General features: G+C 39.4%; 1 protein-coding gene across 1 annotated transcript; it reads left to right on the top strand.

The window, feature by feature from the left end:
- The first annotated feature begins 1962 nt into the window (after positions 1-1962).
- Positions 1963-22477, top strand: LOC133570160 (uncharacterized). Its single transcript, XM_061922872.1, has 9 exons — positions 1963-2140; positions 5152-5421; positions 6202-6456; positions 6646-6942; positions 17084-17296; positions 19026-19106; positions 19158-19238; positions 21831-21932; positions 22341-22477. Exons 1-9 carry the CDS (start codon positions 1978-1980, stop codon positions 22454-22456), a joined length of 1578 nt encoding a protein of 525 aa, XP_061778856.1. The 5' UTR covers positions 1963-1977; the 3' UTR covers positions 22457-22477.
- Positions 22478-25171: the final 2694 nt, after the last annotated feature.

Below are 25171 nucleotides of genomic sequence, written 5' to 3'. Positions count from 1 at the left end.
GTTTGTTCGTTTTAGGCCCTTCTTTAAAAAAAAAAAAAAAAAGTTTTTTTATATGGCAAACACAAAATCCATCCATCCATCCATTTCCTACCGCTTATCCCTTTTGGGGTCGCGGGGGGTGCTGGAGCCTATCCCAGCTACAATCGGGCGGAAGGCGGGGTACACCCTGGACAAGTCGCCACCTCATCACAAACACAAAATATGCAACATTTTCCCCAAAAAATATCTCAAAGTGGAATATTTAATGTGACGTTATTGAAGCCTTGAATAGGTCAATAATTCATAATGACATTGATTTTGATTCATTATTATTTTTTAAAGAAAGAAAGTCTGCATGGCAACTTATGTTATTAGAGTCAACAATGCAACATTGTCTTCTTACATTTCACCTGTTTGCTCTTTTATACCACTTTTTATGTTTTGTTTTGTTTTTTATCGTATTTTTAGAATGTGTCGTGGGGCCGTTAAAAAATTACCTGTGTGGGGCAAATGGCCCCCGGGCCGCACTTTGGACACCTCTGCACTAGAGCCTCCTTGGCCTTTGCAAATGCTCATCTGGACAAAGAAGAAGATTTCAGGTCTTCTGTTTAATGGTCAGGTGGAACATAAATTGAATTGTTTGGCCACAATGACGTATGCTTCATTTGGTGTAAAAAAAAAAGAAACTTCATCTCTAAGAACACCATTCCTACTGTCAAACACGGTGGTGGGAACCTAATGCTTTAGGGGTGTTTTTAAACTAATGGACCAGGGAACCTAATCACAGTAAATGGCACCATGAAACAAGAGCAATACATCGAGATTCTCAACAACAACATAAGGTAGTCTGCAGAGAACCTTGCCCTTGGACCCCAGTTGACATTTCAACACAACAACGACCCAAAACACACTGCAAAAGTGGTGAAGAAATAGTGAATCCAATGAAGAATCTGTGGAGGAAGCTAAAGATCAGGTTGATGGCAAGAAGACCCTCCAACCTGGAAGAGTTGGGGCTCATCGCTAAAGATAAATGGGTAAAAATACTAGTGGAGACATGCAAAAAGCTGGTCAGCATTTATAGGAAGCGTTTGATCTCTGTAATAGCCCAAATATGGCTTTTTTTCTGTTGATTATTGAGAAGGGTATTAATGATTTTGGACATGCCACTTTTTGTTCAAATGTAAATAAAAGCTGACAAACTTTATTTTCCACAATTATGCCTCGTGTACGTCGTTTTATTATCTTCTGGAAGACACCTGAGTCAGTTCCAATCAAGAAAAAAACTTGCTGGTTGAATAAAATTGACTTTATTTGCCAGGGGTATGAATACCTTTGCGCTCTACTGTATATATATATATATATATATATATATATATATATATACTTACTGTATTATAACTGTTTACATTGCTTTTTTAATTAATTCTGGTATCATATTTGTAAATAATGTATCTGCCCTTTTGTTGTTGTGTCCTCTCAGTATTGTACCCCACAAGTCTTTTTTCTTCTTCTTTCTAAGTCCTCCTGTTGCACCAAACATTTAATGAAGTAAATACTAATAATGTAACAAGAGAAGTATCTCACACTTATCCTTTATAAAGTAAATCTGTACAGCAGATACATCATCCAGATCAGTACATTTTAATCTAAAAAAATTATAAAGGTGTTATGACCCAGCTTTTCCCTTCTGCTAGCTGGTACTGGAGGTTCCAGTTGCCACCAGGTGCCGACTGGTCATGAACTGGACCTGCACGGTGATGGACCTGAATGGCCTCCAAACCTTCCCCTATCCTGCACCTCATCCCTGGGGTCATTTTTTTTAACCTTCCCTCCAGGTTGAGACTGTGCAGGGTTATATGGAAGAACATTTTTTTTTGTTTAAAAAAAAAAACTACTTTTGTTAATGTCACATTTTGTATGTCCACCTTTCTATTGTCTTTCCTTCTGAAGTCCTGGGTGGCAGATATCTGACGTCAGGATAAGGGTGACAACACCAGAATGGGGAAGACACCAGGCTGCGAGAGGAGGAGCTTTCACAGGTATGACCTCCATCTACCGAGTGGTTTGCGAGTCATTCAGACAACCTGCCAGAGGACAACAGACATCATGAATATGATTGTCTTCTTTCTTCTGGCCGTGCAAATGCACAGTGTGGTGTCAGGTAAGCCATTTTTCTTTACCACTTTGTCAACTTCTTTGTAACATTTGCTATTTTTATCTAACTTTATGCCATTAAAAACGGTTGTCATGTATATTGTCATAAATCTGCTAGTCATTGTCTTTTGACATCAATTTCATTGAATGAATATGAAGGACCTGAGTAGTCCTGAGTTCAATCCCGGGCTCGGGATCTTTCTGTGTGGAGTTTGCATGTTCTCCCCGTGACTGTGTGGGTTCCCTCCGGGTACTCCGGCTTCCTCCCACCTCCAAAGACATGCACCTGGGGATAGGTTGATTAACAACACTAAATGGTCCCTAGTGTGTGAATGTGAGTGTGAATGTTGTCTGTCTATCTGTGTTGGCCCTGTGATGAGTCGGCGACTTGTCCAGGGTGTACCCCGCCGTCCGCCCGGATGCAGCTGAGATAGGCTCCAGCGCCCCCGCCACCCCAAAAAGGGACAAGCGGTAGAAAATGGATGGATGGATGGAATTGTTTGGTAAAATATATTAAAGCTTCAGCTTGACTATGGGAAGATGCTCCTTATTGCATTAGCTATGGGTGTCACAGACAATTTTAATTGGGTATTGTATTACTAATGTTGATATACATCCTCACCCCCCCCCCCCGCCCCCCCCCCCCCCCCCCCCACACCCTTTCCCCGCCAAAACAGAGCTAGATAGGGTGGCACTAAGAGGAGATAAGAAAGTGGGAGGTAAATTCTTAAGCTGAGTAGTAACAAGTTATTAGCAACTTTGTTTGAAAAAATTCCTTTGATTTTGTTGCTGCTGAGAATGCTAATCAGGGTGATGGAGAAGGACAGAGAGGAGGAGGAGGGAGTGGATGAGGGAAAGTGGGAGTGGTGGGGTAGAAACAAGTCAGGAAGGACGACAGCGACGTGATGAGGCAGCAGTTTGAAGTTGAAGCATCCACAAAGGAGGAGGGGACATTAGTGACTTAAGGAAAGCATGATTGTCCCAAGCAAGTTAAAGGAGGTGTTTGCAACTTGATCACAGTGCATGCCAAACAGCGCCCCCTAGTGACAGGACAGTAGACCCAGGCCTTATTTGATCACTGTATTTATTGTAGAATTCTTTATTGAAGAATTACCTGCAAGCTGTTTTAATTTGAAAAACAATTAAACACAAAAGCTTTGCAATTTTATGTTTTGTATTTAGTTGAATTTTGTTTAACAAGTCTTCACGGTTGTAGAGGGGTTAGTGCATCTGCCTCACAATACGAAGGTCCTGAGTAGTCTTGGGTTCAATCCCGGGCTCGGGATCTTTCTGTGTGGAGTTTGCATGTTCTCCCCGTGACTGCGTGGGTTCCCTCCGGGTACTCCGGCTTCCTCCCACCTCCAAAGACATGCACCTGGGGATAAGTTGATTGGCAACACTAAATTGGCCCTAGTGTGTGGATGTGAGTGTGAATGTTGTCTGTCTATCTGTGTTGGCCCTGCGATGAGGTGGCGACTTGTCCAGGGTGTACCCCGCCTTCCGCCCGATTGTAGCTGAGATAGGCTCCAGCGCCCCCGGCGACCCCAAAGGGAATAAGCGGTAGAAAATGGAAGGATGGAAGTGGCAGCATTAGTTTAGTGTAGCTTATTTTTACTCCTCCGGACATGTTCAATGGTATTACCGGTATTATTATCATCATTATTATAACTAATATTATTAATATTATTATACCATTTTCATTTTGGATATAAGAAACAAGTAAACAAAATATTAACAAATACATAACCTACAGTATTTTAACTTCATTTAAAAAAAATAGGTATTCAGTATATTAATTTTGTTTCATTCTCCAATGGAAATGTGTCATAAATGTAACATATTTATTCACAAATGAAATTAGTAAAAAAAAATATTCAACCCCCATTTAAAAAAATTGTTTTTATATATTTTCCACATGTACAAACTCAACAAAACACAGATGACCAATTAAAAATAAAATAATAATAATCGGTTCACGGCTGAGTGTGAAACGACTGGGAAAACAATTAACCGAGTCCATGGTTCTCGCCCGGAAAAGGGTGGAGTGCCATCTCCAGGTTGGGGAGAAGATCCTGCCCCAAGTGGAGGAGTTCAAGTACCTCCGAGGCTTGTTCACGAGCGAGGGAAGAGATCGACAGGCGGATCGGTGCAGCGTCTGCAGTGATGTGGACCCTGTATCGGTCCGTCATGGTGAAGAAGGAGCTAAGTAAAGGCAAAGCTCTCAATTTACCGGTCGATCTAAGTCCCCATCCTCACCTATGGTCATGAGCTTTGGGTGATGACCCAAAGGACAAGATCACGGGTACAAGAATAGAATGGACTTTATTGTCATTATATTTGCATATAACGAGATTAAGGACTCCAACTTAAGGTGCAGTAGTGGAAACAAATATGGAATACAAATAAATCACACAAGTAGTAATAAAGATAAACAAAAATAGTAATTGAAATAAACAGACTACTATCCAATAAGAACAATAAGCAATCCTGTACAATATACAAAATACTGTACAAACAGCCGAAATGAGTTTCCTTCGCCGGGAGGCGGGGCTCTCCCTTAGAGATACGGTGAGAAGCTCTGTCATTCAGGAGGAACTCAGAGTAAATCTGCTGATCCTCCACATCGAGGAGCCAGATGATGTGGCTCAGGCATCTGATCAGAGTGGCCCCATAACGCCTCCCTCGGGGAGTGTTTAGGGCGCGTCCGACCAGTAGGACACCACGGAGAAGACCCAGGCCACGGCGGAGAGACTATGACTCCCAGCTGGCCTGGGAACGCCTCGAGATCCCCCGGGAAGAGCTGGAAGAAAGTAGCTGGGGAGAGGAAAGTCTGTGCTTCTCTGCTTAGGCTGCAGCCCTACTTCAGATGAGCGGAAGAAGATGGATGGATGGATGGATGGATGGATGGATGGATCTAGCAGTGCACATCAGGACTTGACTGAAGACTAAACTGCTTAAAAGACTGTTGAACATGAAATAAAATGTAAATAAATAACATGTTTTTTTTTCTTCTTTTAGTGAATTACACTCTGTGGCATGCACGAGTGGCGGACTATCGAGATTCAAAGCCCTTCGACTATTATGAGGACGGTGGTATGGGTAACGCATACATTTACTCCTACAGCAGCAACACGAGCAGACAAGTAGTACCGGTACAGGACTGGATGAGAAAAATCACAGCAGAAGATCCTCAGTACTGGCAGAGAGAGACCGAGAAGGCTGTTGCTCGTGAGCAGTTCCACACAAACAGATTTGAAGCTAATTTGAAGATTTTGAATCGAACTGAAGGTTTGTTTATGTTGAACTTTCAACTGTTAAGTTATGTTTGATGTTCTATTTTAATACTTTGTAATACGCACACATTATTTGTAAAACGCACACATTATTGCACATATATCTTGTCTCTGTCTATCCTAGAATGACCTATGAAAAAACATGATTTGTGTGTGTGTGTGTGTGTGTGTGTGTGTATCTCTGTGTTATGGTGTTGAGGTTTTCCTTTGCTTTACAACACTTTGTGTTAGTAATGTGCAGGTTATGAATGACTCCTTCAATACTTGATACTAAATCGTCTCAATTCACCCGTTCCCTTACTTATACCTGCTACTGCGAGCTAGATTAAAAAAGGTAACATGTCATTAATTGTGCAAAGCTACAAATCTGGTCCATGTCTCTAACGGCTCCTTGTTCTCCTTCCTGCCCAGGCGGAATCATAAGCTCAACAATACAATTAATTCACTTGCTCATTTGGCATGTTTCTCTGACTCTGTGAAGGCTCAAGTTTTACTGACTTAAGGTTACTTGGCAAACACTAAAATGTACAGATTTTACCGAGTTTCACTGACTCCCGAGTAATTGATCAAGACTCGAGTCCAAGGGGGGAACTTGTTGCATATGTGCAAGTTTCTGCACATGCCTTTGTGACGAGTAACTTAAGTGAAAGAAGTACCCCAATAGACACTTTAGTGAAAGAAGTACCCCAATAGACACTTTAGTGAGTGACTCATAAGAACTTGAGCCAGTAAAACGAATCAAGTTTCACATAACTATGTCTTGTTACTCTCTCAGGTTTTCACATTGCTATGTGGGTTTCTGGATGTAAATGGAATGATGAGACTGATGAGGTCACAGGTTGGTATTTGGAAGACTTGGGACTTTTCCAAGACTACACGCCGATTAGGAGATGGACCGCAGCAAAAGAACAAGGGGATCACATCAAACTGATCTGGGACGATGACAAAGCTCCCCCAGACACCTTCAAGTTCTACACTGAGGAGTGTCCTTCTAACTTGAAGATGTTTGTGAGCATCTTAACGAGAACAGGTAGAACCTCACCTTTTACTTTCACCTTTGGAACCATGTTAGCATGTTCTCTATAGCAACATTATTAGCATTACAAACTACACTCTCTTTATACTCTTCCTATTTTCTCCCTTTCCGTCCATATTTACTCCTCCCACACCTTCTCTCCATATTGTCCTCTGTTCATACATGACCTCACTTCCTGTGCAGAGCTTCCAAAGGTGTCCCTACTCCAGGAGACACCATCTTCTCCGGTCAGCTGCAACGCAACAGGTTTCTACCCCAACAAAGCAGTCATGTTTTGGAGGAAAGACGGCGAGAAGCTGCACGAGGGCGTGGACCACGGAGAAATGCTCCAAGACGGAACCTTCCAGATGTCTGTGGACCTGAACGTGACGGCCGACATGGAGGGCAAGTACGAATGTGTGTTTCAGCTGACTGGCGTCAAGGAGGACATCGTCACCGAGCTGGAGAGCAGAAGCATCCTGAGCAACGCGAGCGGTGAAGGTGAGAAAGACACATGTGGTTGATTGGCACATTGATGTAGATTAGGGGTGTAACCATTCATCCATAGAATGATCTATCAATTTATGTTCCTAAGATTCAACTCCATCGATCCGTGCTCGGAATGTTGACCTTCCGGAAAATATATATTGCTCTAACATCGTTTTAAAAGGCAGTCAGTCGACATTATTGATACTAAGAAAAGAAAACATTGGATGTAAGAATGGCAGACTTTATATGAAGTTTAAAATTTGACAATGAGGACGTTAAATGTTACTCAAGTCTGTCTGCCCGTCTGTGGCCATCAGTCATCAAAACAAAAAAGGCAGATACGTACGGTGGCCAGGAAACGTCAGAACAAATGCAAACGCCACAAAACAAAAACATAAAGACGAAAGCCACAACACAACAACTTTCAGCCCAAAGCCACAACAAAAACAAACGCCACAACACAATAACATAAAACCATAACACAACTTTAAGCCACGGAGCAACTTTCGTCGACGGACCAAGTGGCCGAGGCGGAAGATTGAAAACGGTGGAATGAACATAGAGTGTTAGTGTTCATGAAAAAGAAAAAAAAGTTATTTATGACTGAAAAAGTTGTTGACTTTTCCAACTTTGTTCATAACACCGTTTTCAACTTTCTGCCTCAGCCATTGTGGTCCATCAATTCCTTCATGTCTTTTTTATTGTGTTTTGGCTTTTAGTTGTTGTGTTGTCGCATTTGTATTTGTTGTAGCTTTTGCAATCATGTTGTAGGTGAAAGTTGTTGTGTTGTGGCTTCATGTTGTTGTGTTGTGGAGTTTGCATTTGTTGTGATCTTTTCTCGGCCTGTTTATTAAAATGAGAGTAGTAGCAGATCAAACCACTGCTCATTTAACCTGAAATTTCTCAGGTTAATTTACTGTGAAGAGATGTTGGTTGCACTTTGTTTGATATTAATGGTGTATTATTTCATGTTGAAAAACAAAAGCAAACGTCAACAGGTAAATCTACAGTTGAAATTTTGGTTACTGTACTTTAGACAATTTCTTGAATGTAAATTTTTTTCTTTTTTTTCTTAATTCATTCTAAAGTGTTGGTTGGACTTTATTTAAATAATATGTAAATGCATTGGCCATTACTTGTTGTTTACTTGCTTGTTTGTGTGTATAATTCATTCATGCATGATTTCCTTTCAAGAACGAACGGGAATATTGGAAACTTCACCTGCAGTGTCCAGTATCCAGTATTTATTTGACAGTCACACTGCTTGACTTCTTTTTTGCTAAAAAGTTACTGCATCGATTTCTTCTTACTTGAATCGTTTTGTATCGTATCGTTCTAAAAAAAAATATATCGTCCTTGAATTGTATCACCGACCACAAATTATGAAATTTATCAAATTGGTATTAAAACTAATCGTCACACCCCTAATGTAGATGTTTCTCATCAGAAGTCTAATTGTCCCTTATATAGATCCATGCTATGAAATTAGCACGTTACTGTTTCAGCTGCTATGTGGTGATGTACAAACAGAATCTAGGTCCAGTTATCAACCCTCACACAGACCAACAAACCCATTTATCAATGTATTTGTGTTAAGCACTTTTAACTTTGTGCTTGTTCATTCTACTTTCTATCCAGACCTCAATACAACCATCTCTGGTGATAACAGCCAAGCGACATCATGGCCGACCACCATCACTATCAGACCAACAACCAACGGTACTTCCAATGGCAACCAAACTACTACCTGGCCGAACACAACCATTGAAGCAACCACCCGACCCAGTCTCAACAACTCGGATGCCACCCCGCCAACTCCTGGTCACCGTAAGTCCACAGATCATCTGGAAGGTAAACAGACAAAGGGACAATTTTAGACTGTAAATATGAGACATTAAGTCCAGGCCTAAATATATTCTGAGTGGTTATTTTAACATGAGGAGCATCAGTTCAAATAAGATCTAATTCTTAATTCAAATATTAACTTGATTTATATATGACTATAGCTTTGTTTAACGGAAACTTTGCTGCGCTAAAACATAGCAGTAAAAATATTGGATATATTTTAATATTTCTGCTTTAAAAATACCAGTAAATGGAGTCATGAAATTTAGTAAAGAGAAGTTCTAATACAGAGATAGAATGGAATACTCCTTTTGAATGTTTCACCCTTAATGTGAGTCGGCGTAATTCTAAAATATTTGTTTTGTATAATCCTCCATCCTCTTCAGTCTCCTTGTTTGTGGAATTTTTTTTAACACAGGAGTAAGAGAAATGTGTAGTTTTCAAAATAATTGTATATTGTCTGATTGTCTGTAAGGCCAAGAATGCTTTTATGCTGAGTTCTAACTGGGGATTGGATGAGCGCTAGAAAGTCAAAGTAATCATCTTACACTTAACTTTGTTGTATTCTATGTCATGATGACAATGGTTGATGATATTAATGTTGTATTATGTCATGTTGAAAAACAAAAGCAAATGTCAACAGGTAAATCTACAGTTGAAATTTTGGTTACTGTACTTTAGACAATTTCTTGAATGTAAAAAAAAATAATAGTTTTTTCTTAATTCAACCTAAAGCGTTGGTTGGACTTTATTTAAATAATATGTAAATGCGTTGGCCATTACTTGTTGTTTAGATTAGATTTTTAGATTTTTTTAGATTTAGATTTATTGGTCCCCTTGGGGAAATTCATTGTCACTGCCGTACATTTAAACACTAGACATTACACATCACACACACACAAAATAACAAAAAGACATCATACAAGACTAACACATTTACAGGCTTCTCAGACGGGTCGGCCGGGCCTGCTGTTAAGGGCGGCTATAGCTGCAGGGATAAGGCTTTTCCTGAGGCGGGCCCTCCGGAATTTGATAGTTCTGTACCTGCGCCCTGATGGTAGTGGGATTATGTATTAGTGTAGTGGGTGAGTGATATCCTGGACTATTGTTTTTGCCAGTCGGGTGATGGACCTGTGGTTTAAGTCTGAAATGTTGGGTGTGGGTAGGCCGATGATTTTAGCTGCTATGTTTGTAATGCGTGTGAGTTTGGTCCGGTTGGTTACAGAAAGTATGGTGAAAAAACATGTGGAACAGTACAGAAGGATGGGTTGAACAATGCTTTGGTAAAGTAATAACAGGAGATGAGGTGCAACGTATAGTCCTTTAAGTTTTCGGATGGCTGACAGTCTTTGTTGACTTCTTTTTTGAATGTCCGTGGTGTGCTGATCAAAGATGAGTTTATTGTCCAAGGTTACGCCCAGGTATTTGAAAGTGTCAACTGTTTTAACTGTTTGTGTGTTTATGATGATGGGGTTCTGAGGTGAGGGGGGGTTGAACCATATTTCTTTTGTTTTATTGACATTGATTTTCAGATAACTGGCTGTGCATGACTCTGTGAAATGTTTGACTGTGTTATGATAGTCCAGGATGGATTGACTGTTGGAGAGGAGTGCGAGAATGGCTGTGTCATCTGAGTATTTTTAGTATGTAGTGGTGGGTGAGATGCTACGGCAGTCATTGGTGTAGAGTGTGTACAGGAAAGGGCTCAACACACATCCCTGTGGGACCCCGGTGTTGATGGTAAGCATCGGGGATGTGCTTGAGCCCACCCTTACTGCTTGCAATCGGTCGGTGAGGAAGTTGTGGGTGAGGTGGATCAGCTGAGGGGGGATGTTGAGCTGGTGTAGTTTCCGGATCAGTAGATGCTTCTGTAGGGAGTTGAAGGCGGAGCTGAAGTCCACGAAGAGGATCCTGGCAAAGTTGCTTGGGGAGTCCAGATGCTGGAGGAGGAGATGCAGCAGGCAGGCCACAGCATCCTCTGTGCCCCTCCTGGCCCTGTAGGCAAATTGGAGGGGGTCCAGGTGTGGGGTGACAACTGGAAGGATGATGTGAAGCAGCAGTTTCTCCAGTTTACTTGCTTGTTTGTATGTATAATTTATTCATGCATGATTTCCTTTCAAGAACGGACGGGAATATTGGAAACTTCACCTGCAGTGTCCAGTATCCAGTATTTACTTGACAGTCACACTGCTTGACTTCTTTTTTGCTAAAAAAGTTACTGCATCGTTTTCTACTTACTTGAATCGTTTTGTATCGTATAGTTCGAAAAAAAATATATCGTCCTTGAATCGTATCGCTGACCACAAATTATGATTTTTATCAAATTGTTATTAAAACTAATCGTCACACCCCTAATGTAGATGTTTCTCACCAGAAGTCTAATTGTCCCTTATATTGATCCATGCTATGTAATTAGCACGTTACTGTTTCAGCTGCCATGTGGTGATCTACAACAGAACCTAGGTCCAGTTGTCAACCCCCACACAAACCAACAAACCCATTTATCAATTTATTTGTGTGAAGCACTTTTAACTTTGTGCTTGTTCATTCTACTTTCTATCCAGACCTCAATACAACCATCTCTGGTGATAACAGCCAAGCGACATCATGGCCGACCACCATCACTATCAGACCAACAACCAACGGTACTTCCAATGGCAACCAAACTACTACCTGGCCGAACACAACCATTGAAGCAACCACCCGACCCAGTCTCAACAACCTGGACCCCACCCCGCCAACTCCTGGTCACAGTAAGTCCACAGATCATCTGGAAGGTAAACAGACAAAGGGACAATTTTAGACTGTAAATATGAGACATTAAGTCCAGACCTAAATATATTCTGAGTGGTTATTTAAACATGAGGAGCATCAGTTCAAATAAGATCTAATTCATATTTCATATATTAACTTGATTTATATATGACTATATATTTGTTTAACAGAAACTTTGCTGCGCTAAAACATAGCAGTAAAAATATTGGATATATTTGAATATTTCTGCTTTAAAAATACCAGTAAATGGGGTCATGAAATTTAGTAAAGAGAAGTTCTAATACAGAGATAGAATGGAATACTCCTTTTGAATGTTTCACCCTTAATGTGAGTCGGCGTAATTCTAAAATATTTGTTTTGTATAATCCTCCATCCTCTTCAGTCTCCTAGTTTGTGGATTTTTTTTTAACATAGGAGTAAGAGAAATGTGTAGTTTTTAAAATAATTGTATATTGTCTGACTGTCTGTAAGGCCAAGAATGCTTTTATGCTGAGTTCTAACTGGGGATTGGATGAGCGCTAGAAAGTCAAAGTAATCATCTTACACTTAACTTTGTTATATTCTATGTCATGATGACAATGGTTGATGATATTAATGTTGTATTATGTCATCTTGAAAAACAAAGGCAAACGTCAACATGTAAATCTACAGTTGAAATTTTGGTTACTGTACTTTAGACAATTTCTTGAATGTAAAAAATAATAATAGTTTTTTCTTAATTCAACCTAAAGCGTTGGTTGGACTTTATTTAAATAATATGTAAATGTATTGGCCATTACTTGTTGTTTACTTGCTTGTTTGTATGTATAATTCATTCATACATGATTTCCTTACAAGAACGAACGGGAATATTGGAAATTTCACCTGCAGTGTCCAGTATCCAGTATTTATTTGACAGTCACACTGACTTCTTTTTTGCTAAAAAGTTACTGCATCGATTTCTACTTACTTGAATCGTTTTGTATCGTATCGTTCTAAAAAATATATATCGTCCTTGAATTGTATCACTGACCACAAATTATGATTTTTATCAAATTGTTATTAAAACTAATCGTCACACCCCTAATGTAGATGTTTCTCATCAGAAGCCTAATTGTCCCTTATATTGATCCATGCTATGTAATTAGCACGTTACTGTTTCAGCTGCTATGTGGTGATGTACAAACAGAATCTAGGTCCAGTTATCAACCCTCACACAGACCTACAAACCCATTTATCAATGTATTTGTGTTAAGCACTTTTAACTTTGTGCTTGTTCATTCTACTTTCTATCCAGACCTCAATACAACCATCTCTGGTGATAACAGCCAAGCGACATCATGGCCGACCACCATCACTATCAGACCAACAACCAACGGTACTTCCAATGGCAACCAAACTACTACCTGGCCGAACACAACCATTGAAGCAACCACCCGACCCAGTCTCAACAACTCGGATGCCACCCCGCCAACTCCTGGTCACCGTAAGTCCACAGATCATCTGGAAGGTAAACAGACAAAGGGACAATTTTAGACTGTAAATATGAGACATTAAGTCCAGGCCTAAATATATTCTGAGTGGTTATTTTAACATGAGGAGCATCAGTTCAAATAAGATCTAATTCTTAATTCAAATATTAACTTGATTTATATATGACTATAGCTTTGTTTAACGGAAACTTTGCTGCGCTAAAACATAGCAGTAAAAATATTGGATATATTTTAATATTTCTGCTTTAAAAATACCAGTAAATGGAGTCATGAAATTTAGTAAAGAGAAGTTCTAATACAGAGATAGAATGGAATACTCCTTTTGAATGTTTCACCCTTAATGTGAGTCGGCGTAATTCTAAAATATTTGTTTTGTATAATCCTCCATCCTCTTCAGTCTCCTTGTTTGTGGAATTTTTTTTAACACAGGAGTAAGAGAAATGTGTAGTTTTCAAAATAATTGTATATTGTCTGATTGTCTGTAAGGCCAAGAATGCTTTTATGCTGAGTTCTAACTGGGGATTGGATGAGCGCTAGAAAGTCAAAGTAATCATCTTACACTTAACTTTGTTGTATTCTATGTCATGATGACAATGGTTGATGATATTAATGTTGTATTATGTCATGTTGAAAAACAAAAGCAAATGTCAACAGGTAAATCTACAGTTGAAATTTTGGTTACTGTACTTTAGACAATTTCTTGAATGTAAAAAAAAATAATAGTTTTTTCTTAATTCAACCTAAAGCGTTGGTTGGACTTTATTTAAATAATATGTAAATGCGTTGGCCATTACTTGTTGTTTAGATTAGATTTTTAGATTTTTTTAGATTTAGATTTATTGGTCCCCTTGGGGAAATTCATTGTCACTGCCGTACATTTAAACACTAGACATTACACATCACACACACACAAAATAACAAAAAGACATCATACAAGACTAACACATTTACAGGCTTCTCAGACGGGTCGGCCGGGCCTGCTGTTAAGGGCGGCTATAGCTGCAGGGATAAGGCTTTTCCTGAGGCGGGCCCTCCGGAATTTGATAGTTCTGTACCTGCGCCCTGATGGTAGTGGGATTATGTATTGGTGTAGTGGGTGAGTGATATCCTGGACTATTGTTTTTGCCAGTCGGGTGATGGACCTGTGGTTTAAGTCTGAAATGTTGGGTGTGGGTAGGCCGATGATTTTAGCTGCTATGTTTGTAATGCGTGTGAGTTTGGTCCGGTTGGTTACAGAAAGTATGGTGAAAAAACATGTGGAACAGTACAGAAGGATGGGTTGAACAATGCTTTGGTAAAGTAATAACAGGAGATGAGGTGCAACGTATAGTCCTTTAAGTTTTCGGATGGCTGACAGTCTTTGTTGACTTCTTTTTTGAATGTCCGTGGTGTGCTGATCAAAGATGAGTTTATTGTCCAAGGTTACGCCCAGGTATTTGAAAGTGTCAACTGTTTTAACTGTTTGTGTGTTTATGATGATGGGGTTCTGAGGTGAGGGGGGGTTGAACCATATTTCTTTTGTTTTATTGACATTGATTTTCAGATAACTGGCTGTGCATGACTCTGTGAAATGTTTGACTGTGTTATGATAGTCCAGGATGTATTGACTGTTGGAGAGGAGTGCGAGAATGGCTGTGTCATCTGAGTATTTTTAGTATGTAGTGGTGGGTGAGATGCTACGGCAGTCATTGGTGTAGAGTGTGTACAGGAAAGGGCTCAACACACATCCCTGTGGGACCCCGGTGTTGATGGTAAGCATCGGGGATGTGCTTGAGCCCACCCTTACTGCTTGCAATCGGTCGGTGAGGAAGTTGTGGGTGAGGTGGATCAGCTGAGGGGGGATGTTGAGCTGGTGTAGTTTCCGGATCAGTAGATGCTTCTGTAGGGAGTTGAAGGCGGAGCTGAAGTCCACGAAGAGGATCCTGGCAAAGTTGCTTGGGGAGTCCAGATGCTGGAGGAGGAGATGCAGCAGGCAGGCCACAGCATCCTCTGTGCCCCTCCTGGCCCTGTAGGCAAATTGGAGGGGGTCCAGGTGTGGGGTGACAACTGGAAGGATGATGTGAAGCAGCAGTTTCTCCAGTTTACTTGCTTGTTTGTATGTATAATTTATTCATGCATGATTTCCTTTCAAGAACGGACGGGAATATTGGAAACTTCACCTGCAGTGTCCAGTATCCAGTATTTACTTGACAGTCACACTGCTTGACTTCTTTTTTGCTAAAAAAGTTACTGCATCGTTTTCTACTTACTTGAATCGTTTTGTATCGTATAGTTCGAAAAAAAATATATCGTCCTTGAATCGTATCGCTGACCACAAATTATGATTTTTATCAAATTGTTATTAAAACTAATCGTCACACCCCTAATGTAGATGTTTCTCACCAGAAGTCTAATTGTCCCTTATATTGATCCATGCTATGTAATTAGCACGTTACTGTTTCAGCTGCCATGTGGTGATCTACAACAGAACCTAGGTCCAGTTGTCAACCCCCACACGAACCAACAAACCCATTTATCAATTTATTTGTGTGAAGCACTTTTAACTTTGTGCTTGTTCATTCTACTTTCTGTCCAGACCTCAATACAACCATCTCTGGTGATAACAGCCAAGCGACGTCACGGCCTACCACCATCACTATCAGACCAACAACCAACGGTACTTCCAATGGCAACCAAACTACTACCTGGCCGAACACAACCATTGAAGCAACCACCCGACCCAGTCTCAACAACCTGGACCCCACCCCGCCAACTCCTGGTCACAGTAAGTCCACAGATCATCTGGAAGGTAAACAGACAAAGGGACAATTTTAGACTGTAAATATGAGACATTAAGTCCAGACCTAAATATATTCTGAGTGGTTATTTAAACATGAGGAGCATCAGTTCAAATAAGATCTAATTCATATTTCATATATTAACTTGATTTATATATGACTATATATTTGTTTAACAGAAACTTTGCTGCGCTAAAACATAGCAGTAAAAATATTGGATATATTTGAATATTTCTGCTTTAAAAATACCAGTAAATGGGGTCATGAAATTTAGTAAAGAGAAGTTCTAATACAGAGATAGAATGGAATACTCCTTTTGAATGTTTCACCCTTAATGTGAGTCGGCGTAATTCTAAAATATTTGTTTTGTATAATCCTCCATCCTCTTCAGTCTCCTAGTTTGTGGATTTTTTTTTAACATAGGAGTAAGAGAAATGTGTAGTTTTTAAAATAATTGTATATTGTCTGACTGTCTGTAAGGCCAAGAATGCTTTTATGCTGAGTTCTAACTGGGGATTGGATGAGCGCTAGAAAGTCAAAGTAATCATCTTACACTTAACTTTGTTATATTCTATGTCATGATGACAATGGTTGATGATATTAATGTTGTATTATGTCATCTTGAAAAACAAAGGCAAACGTCAACAGGTAAATCTACAGTTGAAATTTTGGTTACTGTACTTTAGACAATTTCTTGAATGTAAAAAATAATAATAGTTTTTTCTTAATTCAACCTAAAGCGTTGGTTGGACTTTATTTAAATAATATGTAAATGTATTGGCCATTACTTGTTGTTTACTTGCTTGTTTGTATGTATAATTCATTCATACATGATTTCCTTACAAGAACGAACGGGAATATTGGAAATTTCACCTGCAGTGTCCAGTATCCAGTATTTATTTGACAGTCACACTGACTTCTTTTTTGCTAAAAAGTTACTGCATCGATTTCTACTTACTTGAATCGTTTTGTATCGTATCGTTCTAAAAAATATATATCGTCCTTGAATTGTATCACTGACCACAAATTATGATTTTTATCAAATTGTTATTAAAACTAATCGTCACACCCCTAATGTAGATGTTTCTCATCAGAAGCCTAATTGTCCCTTATATTGATCCATGCTATGTAATTAGCACGTTACTGTTACAGCTGCTATGTGGTGATGTACAACATAATGTAGGTCCAGTTGTCAACCCTCACACGGACCAACAAACCCATTTATCAATTTATTTGTGTGAAGCACTTTTAACTTTGTGCTTGTTCATTCTACTTTCTATCCAGACCTCAATACAACCATCTCTGGTAATAACAGCCAAGCGACATCATGGCCGACCACCATCACTATCAGACCAACAACCAACGGTACTTCCAATGACAACCAAACTACTTTCTGGCCAAACACAACCATTGAAGCAACCGCCCGACCCAGTCTCAACAACTCGGATGCCACCCCGCCAACTCCTGGTCACAGTAAGTCCACAGATCATCTGGAAGGTAAACAGACAAAGGGACAATTTTAGACTGTAAATATGAGACATTAAGTCCAGGCCAAAATATATTCTGAGGGGTTATTTAAACATGAGGAGCATCAGTTCAAATAAGATCTAATTCTTAATTCAAATAATAACTTGATTTATATATGACTATATATTTGTTTAACAGAAACTTTGCTGCGCTAAAACATAGCAGTAAAAATATTGGATATATTTTAATATTTCTGCTTTAAAAATACCAGTAAATGGAGTCATGAAATTTAGTAAAGAGAAGTTCTAATACAGAGATAGAATGGAATACTCCTTTTGAATGTTTCACCCTTAATGTGAGTTGGCGTAATTCTAAAATATTTGTTTTGTATAATCCTCCATCCTCTTCAGTCTCCTTGTTTGTGGATTTTTTTTTAACACAGGAGTAAGAGAAATGTGTAGTTTTCAAAATAATTGTATATTGTCTGACTGTCTGTAAGGCCAAGAATGCTTTTATGCTGAGTTCTAACTGGAGATTGGATGAGCGCTAGAAAGTCAAAATAATCATCTTACACTTAACTTTGTTATATTCTATGTCATGATGACAATGGTTGATGATATTAATGTTGTATTATGTCATGTTGAAAAACAAAAGCAAACGTCAACAGGTAAATCTACAGTTGAAATGTTGGTTACTGTACTTTAGACAATTTCTTGAATGTAAAAATTTTTTTTTTCTTAATTCAACCTAAAGCGTTGGTTGGACTTTATTTAAATAATATGTAAATGCATTGGCCATTACTTGTTGTTTACTTGCTTGTTTGTATGTATAATTTATTCATCCTAAGCAGGGAAGCCCAGACTTCCCTCTCCCCAGCCACTTCGTCCAGCTCCTCCCGGGGGATCCCGAGGCATTCCCAGGCCAGCCGATAGAGATAGTCTTCCCAACGTGTCCTGGGTTTTCCCCGTGGCCTCCTACCGGTCGGACGTGCCCGAAACACCTCCCTAGGGAGGCGTTCGGGTGGCATCCTGACCAGATGCCCGAACCACCTCATCTGGCTCCTCTCGATGTGGAGGAGCAGTGGCTTTACTTTGAGCTCCTCCCGGATGACAGAGCTTCTCACCCTATCTCTAAGGGAGAGCCCCGCCACCCAGCGGAGGAAACTCATTTCAGCCGCTTGTATCCGTGATCTTGTCCTTTTGGTCATGACCCAAACCTCATGACCATAGGTGAGGATGGGAACGTAGATTGACCGGTAAATCGAGAGCTTTGCCTTCCGGCTCAGCTCCTTCTTCACCACAACGGATCGATACAGCGTCCGCATTACTGAAGACGCCGCACCGATCCGCCTGTCGATCTCACGATCCACTCTTCCCTCACTCGTGAACAAGACTCCGAGGTACTTGAACTCCTCCACTTGGGGCAAGATCTCCTCTCCAAATCGGAGATGGCACTCCACCCTTTTCTGGGAGAGAACCATGGACTCGGACTTGGAGGTGCTGATTCTCATCCCAGTTGCTTCACACTCGGCTGCGAACCGATCCAGTGAGAGCTGAAGATCTTGGCCAGATGAAGTCATCAGGACCACATCATCTGCAAAAAGCAGAGACCTAATCCTGCAGCCACCAAACCAGATACTCTCAACGCCTTGACTGCGCCTAGAAATTATGTCCATTCTGTCCACCAACAAACCCATTTATCAATTTATTTGTGTGAATCACTTTTAACTTTGTGCTTGTTCATTCTACTTTCTATCCAGACCTCAATACAACCATCTCTGGTAATAACAGCCAAGCAACCTCACGGCCGACCACCATCACTATCAGACCAACAACCAACGGTACTTCCATTGGCAACCAAACTACTACCTGGCCGAACACAACCATTGAAGCAACCGCCCGACCCAGTCTCAACAACCTGGACCCCACCCCGCGAACTCCTGGTCACATCAAGACCACAAATTATCTGGAAGGTATACTGACAAAGGGACAATTTTAGACTGTAAATATGAGACATTAAGTCCAGGCCTAAATATATTCTGAGTGGTTATTTAAACATGAGGAGCATCAGTTCAAATAAGATCTAATTCTTAATTCATATATTAACTTGATTTATATATGACTATATATTTGTTTAACAGAAACTTTGCTGCACTAAAACATAGCAGTAAAAATATTGGATATATTTTAATATTTCTGCTAGGGATGATGTTTGATAAAAAAAATTATCGAGTTCGAGCCCATTTTCGAATCCTCTTATCGAACCGATTCCTTATCGATTCTCCTATCGAATCCAGATAGGTTGTTGTATATGGGAAAAACACACACAATATTTGGTTTAAAAGCTCACTTTTATTTTATAAGAAAACACTTTAATTAAATAAATAAATAAATAAATATTGACTGTTGTTACCCCCCTAAAAAAAATAAAAAGTAAATATATTCTCTGTTATTACCCAAAGTATATTAAGTGGAATTTTTCAGAAAAACAAATATATACAGTAACACAAAAACAACCTGTCTCTGTGATCACTATAGGTGTATAAATAATACTATAGTGTTAAATAAAATCAGTCCCTTGGGCACAAAACTGAAAATAATACAGCTCTCCAAAAAGTGCACTTCTGCTGCTATTGGAAGATCCTTCTGGGGTCCATCAGTGTGGCCTCCTCTAGGAATGACTGCACGTTCTTGTTCTGGAGGGAAAATGAGGGACAGACACAGCATAGAATTAGGGGGGAAATTAGCTGAATGTGAAGACTAGGGTGCCTGTTATTAAGTCTTCAGCATTAGTATGTGGAATTAAATGATGGAATGGATTAAGTAATGAAGTTAAACATTGTACTGATATAGAGGTTGTTCAAATTAATAGTGCTTGCAAAGTACAAAGAAGAATTATGAGAAATACTTTCAACCTTATTGAAAATATGATAGTCTTCTCAGTATATTGATAATGACTGAATTAATTAATTTACATATTACAAAACTGTTGTATATACTAATTCATAGATGTTATTTTATAATTAAAAGGTCAGTAAATGATGTATATATTTGTAAACGCTCTGAAGTGGGAAAGGGTAGGATTAAATAAGCTTTACTTCTTCGTACTCCTTTTCAGACATGATGTAAAGTGAAATGATATGAAACTGAGATGTGTTATGCTGTAAGTGTGTTCATGCACGAAATAAACTAAAGAAAGAAAGAAAGCACTAGTTTTTTAGACAGACCTGCAAACTCTGGAGTGGTGTAGGCTACAAGATAACGTTAACGTTATCAGACATACAAAAAGGCTAACGTTAACGTTACCGTTAGCCACTGACTATGCTTAGGTAACGTTACTCTAGCTAACATTACTGCAGTCCTGGTTGACATATGAGGTAACGTTATTTTAGCCTAAAGGCTACGAGTGAGCAGATATGGAAATTAACTGGCAACAGTTAACGTTAGTTACTCACCAGCACTCTCACTGGAATTGGCGCTGCAGCTTGAAGTAGAGGAAGAGGGGCTTGCTTCGTCATCTCTGTCGCTGCTTCTCCACAACACCTTTCTCGAACCTTCAGGTTATGTACAGCCTGAACATGTTTCGTCATGCTTGTTGTGCTTCCCCCCTTACATGAGAGCGAAGCCTGGCAATAATTACAGATAGCGGTTTCCTCGTCGTATTTTTTTTTTAAATGAAGCCATGCCTTGAGGCGTTTTTTCCGGCTGCTTCTTCTTTTTTTTTTTTTTTTAAACCTTTATTTATAAATTTCAATTACAAACAGACGAGAAACAAAAACAGTACAGAACACTACAAAGACAGTACAAAACAACGCCAGGGGGTTGTAAATTCAAAGTAACTAAAATAGAATACAAAAAAGTATACATATATAATAAACCTTGTTGCGGCTTCTGTATCTGCCGCCTAATGACTGAGCTACGTCATTTTCTGGGATGTGCCACAGGGCATTTCCTGTGAGACGGGATTCGTTTCCAGGGATTGGAATAAAGAACCAACTGTTTTTCTTTACTATAGTGGCCTCGATAACGGGAACCAGTTCTCAAAAAGGGATTGGAGTCCATGGAATCGGTTCTTTTCTTATCAAACAACCGGGAGAACCGGTTTCGAACATCATCCCTAATTTCTGCTTTAGAAATACCAGTAAATGGAATCATGAAATTTAGTAAAGAGAAGTTCTAATACAGAGATAGAATGGAATAGTCCTTTTGAATGTTTCACCCTTAATGTGAGTCGGAGTAATTCTAAAATATTTGTTTTGTATAATCCTCCATCCTCTTCAGTCTCCTTGTTAGTGGAACATTTTTTAACACAGGAGTAAGAGAAACGTGCAGTTTTCAAAATAATTGTATATTGTCTGATTGTCTGTAAGGCCAAGAATGCTTTTATGCTGAGTTCTAACTGGGGATTGGATGAGCGCTAAAAGTCAAAATAATCATCTTACACTTAACTTTGTTATATTCTATGTCATGATGACAATGATTGATGTTTACATGCAAAGTAGTTATGAAGATTTCCTTGCCTTGCCATGTTTTGTCAACCGAGTTATGCTTTTCGCTCTCAACAGAAAACTTGAGCGTCAAGGTCGCTGTTGTCACGGTGGGGGTCGTTGCTGGGGCTGTCCTTCTGTCGGCCATCATCTTTGGGATTGTCAAGCGTTACAGACACAGTGAGTTACATATCTTCTGTCTTTTTCTTGTCTTCTATTCCTCAGCGCAGCCTCACTCGACCTGTCAAACTGACCATTTCTGACCAGAAAACAGTCTTATTTTGTCTTCATTTTTCTATTTTAATAGTGTCCTGTAGTTTTCCCATCATGTAATTTTATTTTATTTTAATCCACTTCGACAGCAAAACTACCAGAATGTCCCCTTATTTTCAGGTGACATCACGTGTACACACTTATCTTGCTGACTCATTAAGAGGAAGTAAGAGAGAAACATCAAGTTTCTAAGTCTCACCTCAAAGATCTCATACGAGTGATAAGGAACCTTCCGGATGCACTTTCTTCACCATGAGTGAGGTGTTTGGTTAGCATGAGCAACCAGCTAACAGTGCGTTTGTGTTTGTTCAACAGCTCACGGTTTTTACTGGGTCAACAGGCCGACTGAATCCTGGGTCACAGTGGCCATGCGGCATCTGAGGCTTACTCAGTCTGAGTCTGAGTCTGAGTCTGAGTCTGAGTCTGTGTGAGAAACAGCAGCTGGCACACAGTGAGTTAACTTACAAGCACTGTTTGCATGTCCAAATGTTTTTGGACTCGTGTGACGATGTAACTTGGATTAACTTTTGTGGGTAATATGCTGTCATTTTCTTCCTCCAGGACCACAAAGATGGCTCCATCGCTGAGGGACATCATCTCACATGGAGATGAGATGGAGATGTTCTTTGTTCCTTGTGATACATATACTTTATACTCATATTTTACTGTTACATCATGCAATGTCTTTTCTGGGTACTTAAAAAATGGAGATGAGACGGGATGAGATGGAGATGAGATGGAGATGAGATGGAGATGAGATGGATGAGATGGAGATGAAATGGAGATGAGATGGAGATGTTCTTTGTTCCTTATGATACATATACCTTATACTCATATTTTACTGTTACATCATGCAATGTCTTTTCTGGGTACTTAAAAAATAGAGATGAGATGGAGATGAGATGGAGATGAGATGGATGAGATGGAAATGAGATGGAGATGAGATGATGAGATGGAGATGTTCTTTGTTCCTTATGATACACTTACCTTATACTCATATTTTATTACTCATTTTGTGCAATGTCTTTTCTGGGTACTTAAAAAATGGAGATGAGATGGAGATGAGATGGAGATGAGATGAAGATGAGATGGAGATGAGATGGAGATGTTCTTTGTTCCTATGATACATATACCTTATACTCATATTTTACTGTTACGTCATGCAATGTCTTTTCTGGGTACTTAAAAACTGAAGCTGAGATGAGATGGAGATGAGATGGAGATGAGATGGAGATGAGATGGAAATGAGATGGAGATGAGATGGAGATGTTCTTTGTTCTTCATGATGCATATACCTTATACTCATATTTTACTGTTACATCATGCAATGTCTTTTCTGGGTACTTAAAAACTGAAGCTGAGATGAGATGGAGATGAGATGGAGATGAGATGGCGATGAGATGATGTTCTTTGTTCATGATACATATACCTTATACTCATATTTTACTGTTACATCATGCAATGTCTTTTCTGGGTACTTAAAAAATGGAGATGAGATAGAGATGAGATGGAGATGAGATTGAGATGAGATGAAGATGAGATGGAGATGAGATGGAGATGTTCTTTGTTCTTCATGATACATATACCTCATACTCATATTTTACTGTTACATCATGCAATGTCTTTTCTGGGTACTTAAAAACTGAAGCTGAGATGAGATGGAGATGAGATGGAGATGAGATGTTCTTTGTTCTTCATGATACATATACCTTATACCCATTTTTTACTGTGACATCATGCAATGTCTTTTCTGGGTACTTAAAAACTGGAGATGAGATGGAGATGAGATTGAGATGAGATGGAGATGAGCTGGAGATGAGATGGAGATGAGATGGAGATGAGATGGAGATGGAGATGAGATGGAGATGAGATGGAAATGAGATGGAGATGAGATGGAGATGTTCTTTGTTCCTTATGATACATATACCTTATACTCATATTTTACTGTTACATCATGCAATGTCTTTTCTGGGTACTTAAAAAATGGAGATGAGATGGAGATGAGATGGAGATGAGATGGAGATGAGATGAAAATGAGATGGAGATGAGATGGACTTTGTTCTTCATGATACATATACCTTAAACTCATATTTTACTGTTACATCATGCAATGTCTTTTCTGGGTACTTAAAAACTGAAGCTGAGATGAGATGGAGATGAGATGGAGATGAGATGGAGATGAGATGGAGATGAGATGGAGATGTTCTTTGTTCATGATACATATACCTTATACTCATATTTTACTGTTACATCATGCAATGCCTTTTCTGGGTACTTAAAAAATGGAGATGAGATGAGATGAGATGGAGATGAGCTGGAGATGAAATGGAGATGAGATGGAGATGAGATGGAGATGAGATGGAGATGAGATGGAGATGAGATGATGTTCTTTGTTCTTTGTTCTTCATGATACGTATACCTTATACTCATATTTTACTGTTACATCATGCAATGTCTTTTCTGGGTACTTAAAAAATGGAGATGAGACGAGATGAGATGGAGATGAGATGGATGAGATGGAGATGAGATGGAGATGAGATGGATGAGATGGAGATGAGATGGATGAGATGGAGATGAAATGGAGATGAGATGGAGATGTTCTTTGTTCCTCATGATACATATACCTTATACTCATATTTTACTGTTACATCATGCAATGTCTTTTCTGGGTACTTAAAGATGGAGATGAAATGAGATGTAATGGAGATGAGATGGAGATGAGATGGAGAAGTTCTTTGTTCTTTGTTCTTCATGATACATATACCTTATACTCATATTTTACGATTACATCATTCAATGTCTTTTCTGGGTACTTAAAAATGGAGATGAAATCAGATGAGATGAGTTGATGAGATGGAGATGAGATGGAGATGAGATGGAGATGAGATGGAGATGAGATGGAGATGTTCTTTGTTCTTTGTTCTTCATGATACGTATACCTTATACTCATATTTTACTGTTACATCATGCAATGTCTTTTCTGGGTACTTAAAAAATGGAGATGAGACGAGATGAGATGGAGATGAGATGGAGATGAGATGGATGAGATGGAGATGAGATGGATGAGATGGATATGAGATGGATGAGATGGAGATGAAATGGAGATGAGATGGAGATGTTCTTTGTTCCTTATGATACATATACCT

The sequence above is a fragment of the Nerophis lumbriciformis genome, linkage group LG27 (genome assembly GCF_033978685.3).
Source record: "Nerophis lumbriciformis linkage group LG27, RoL_Nlum_v2.1, whole genome shotgun sequence".
NCBI lineage: Eukaryota > Metazoa > Chordata > Actinopteri > Syngnathiformes > Syngnathidae > Nerophis > Nerophis lumbriciformis.
Note: the sequence above shows the minus strand (reverse complement) of the source record. Positions and strands in the feature narration are given on the sequence as shown.

Bases quoted from the DNA above. Each gene is read 5' to 3' on its own strand.
- LOC133570160 (XM_061922872.1), top strand. From the start codon at position 1,978: ATGGGGAAGACACCAGGCTGCGAGAGGAGGAGCTTTCACAGGTATGAC. The intron at 2,141-5,151 runs GTAAGCCATTTT...TTCTTCTTTTAG, and splicing joins AATGCACAGTGTGGTGTCAG to TGAATTACACTCTGTGGCAT. The intron at 17,297-19,025 runs GTAAACAGACAA...CTTTCTATCCAG, and splicing joins GTCCACAGATCATCTGGAAG to ACCTCAATACAACCATCTCT.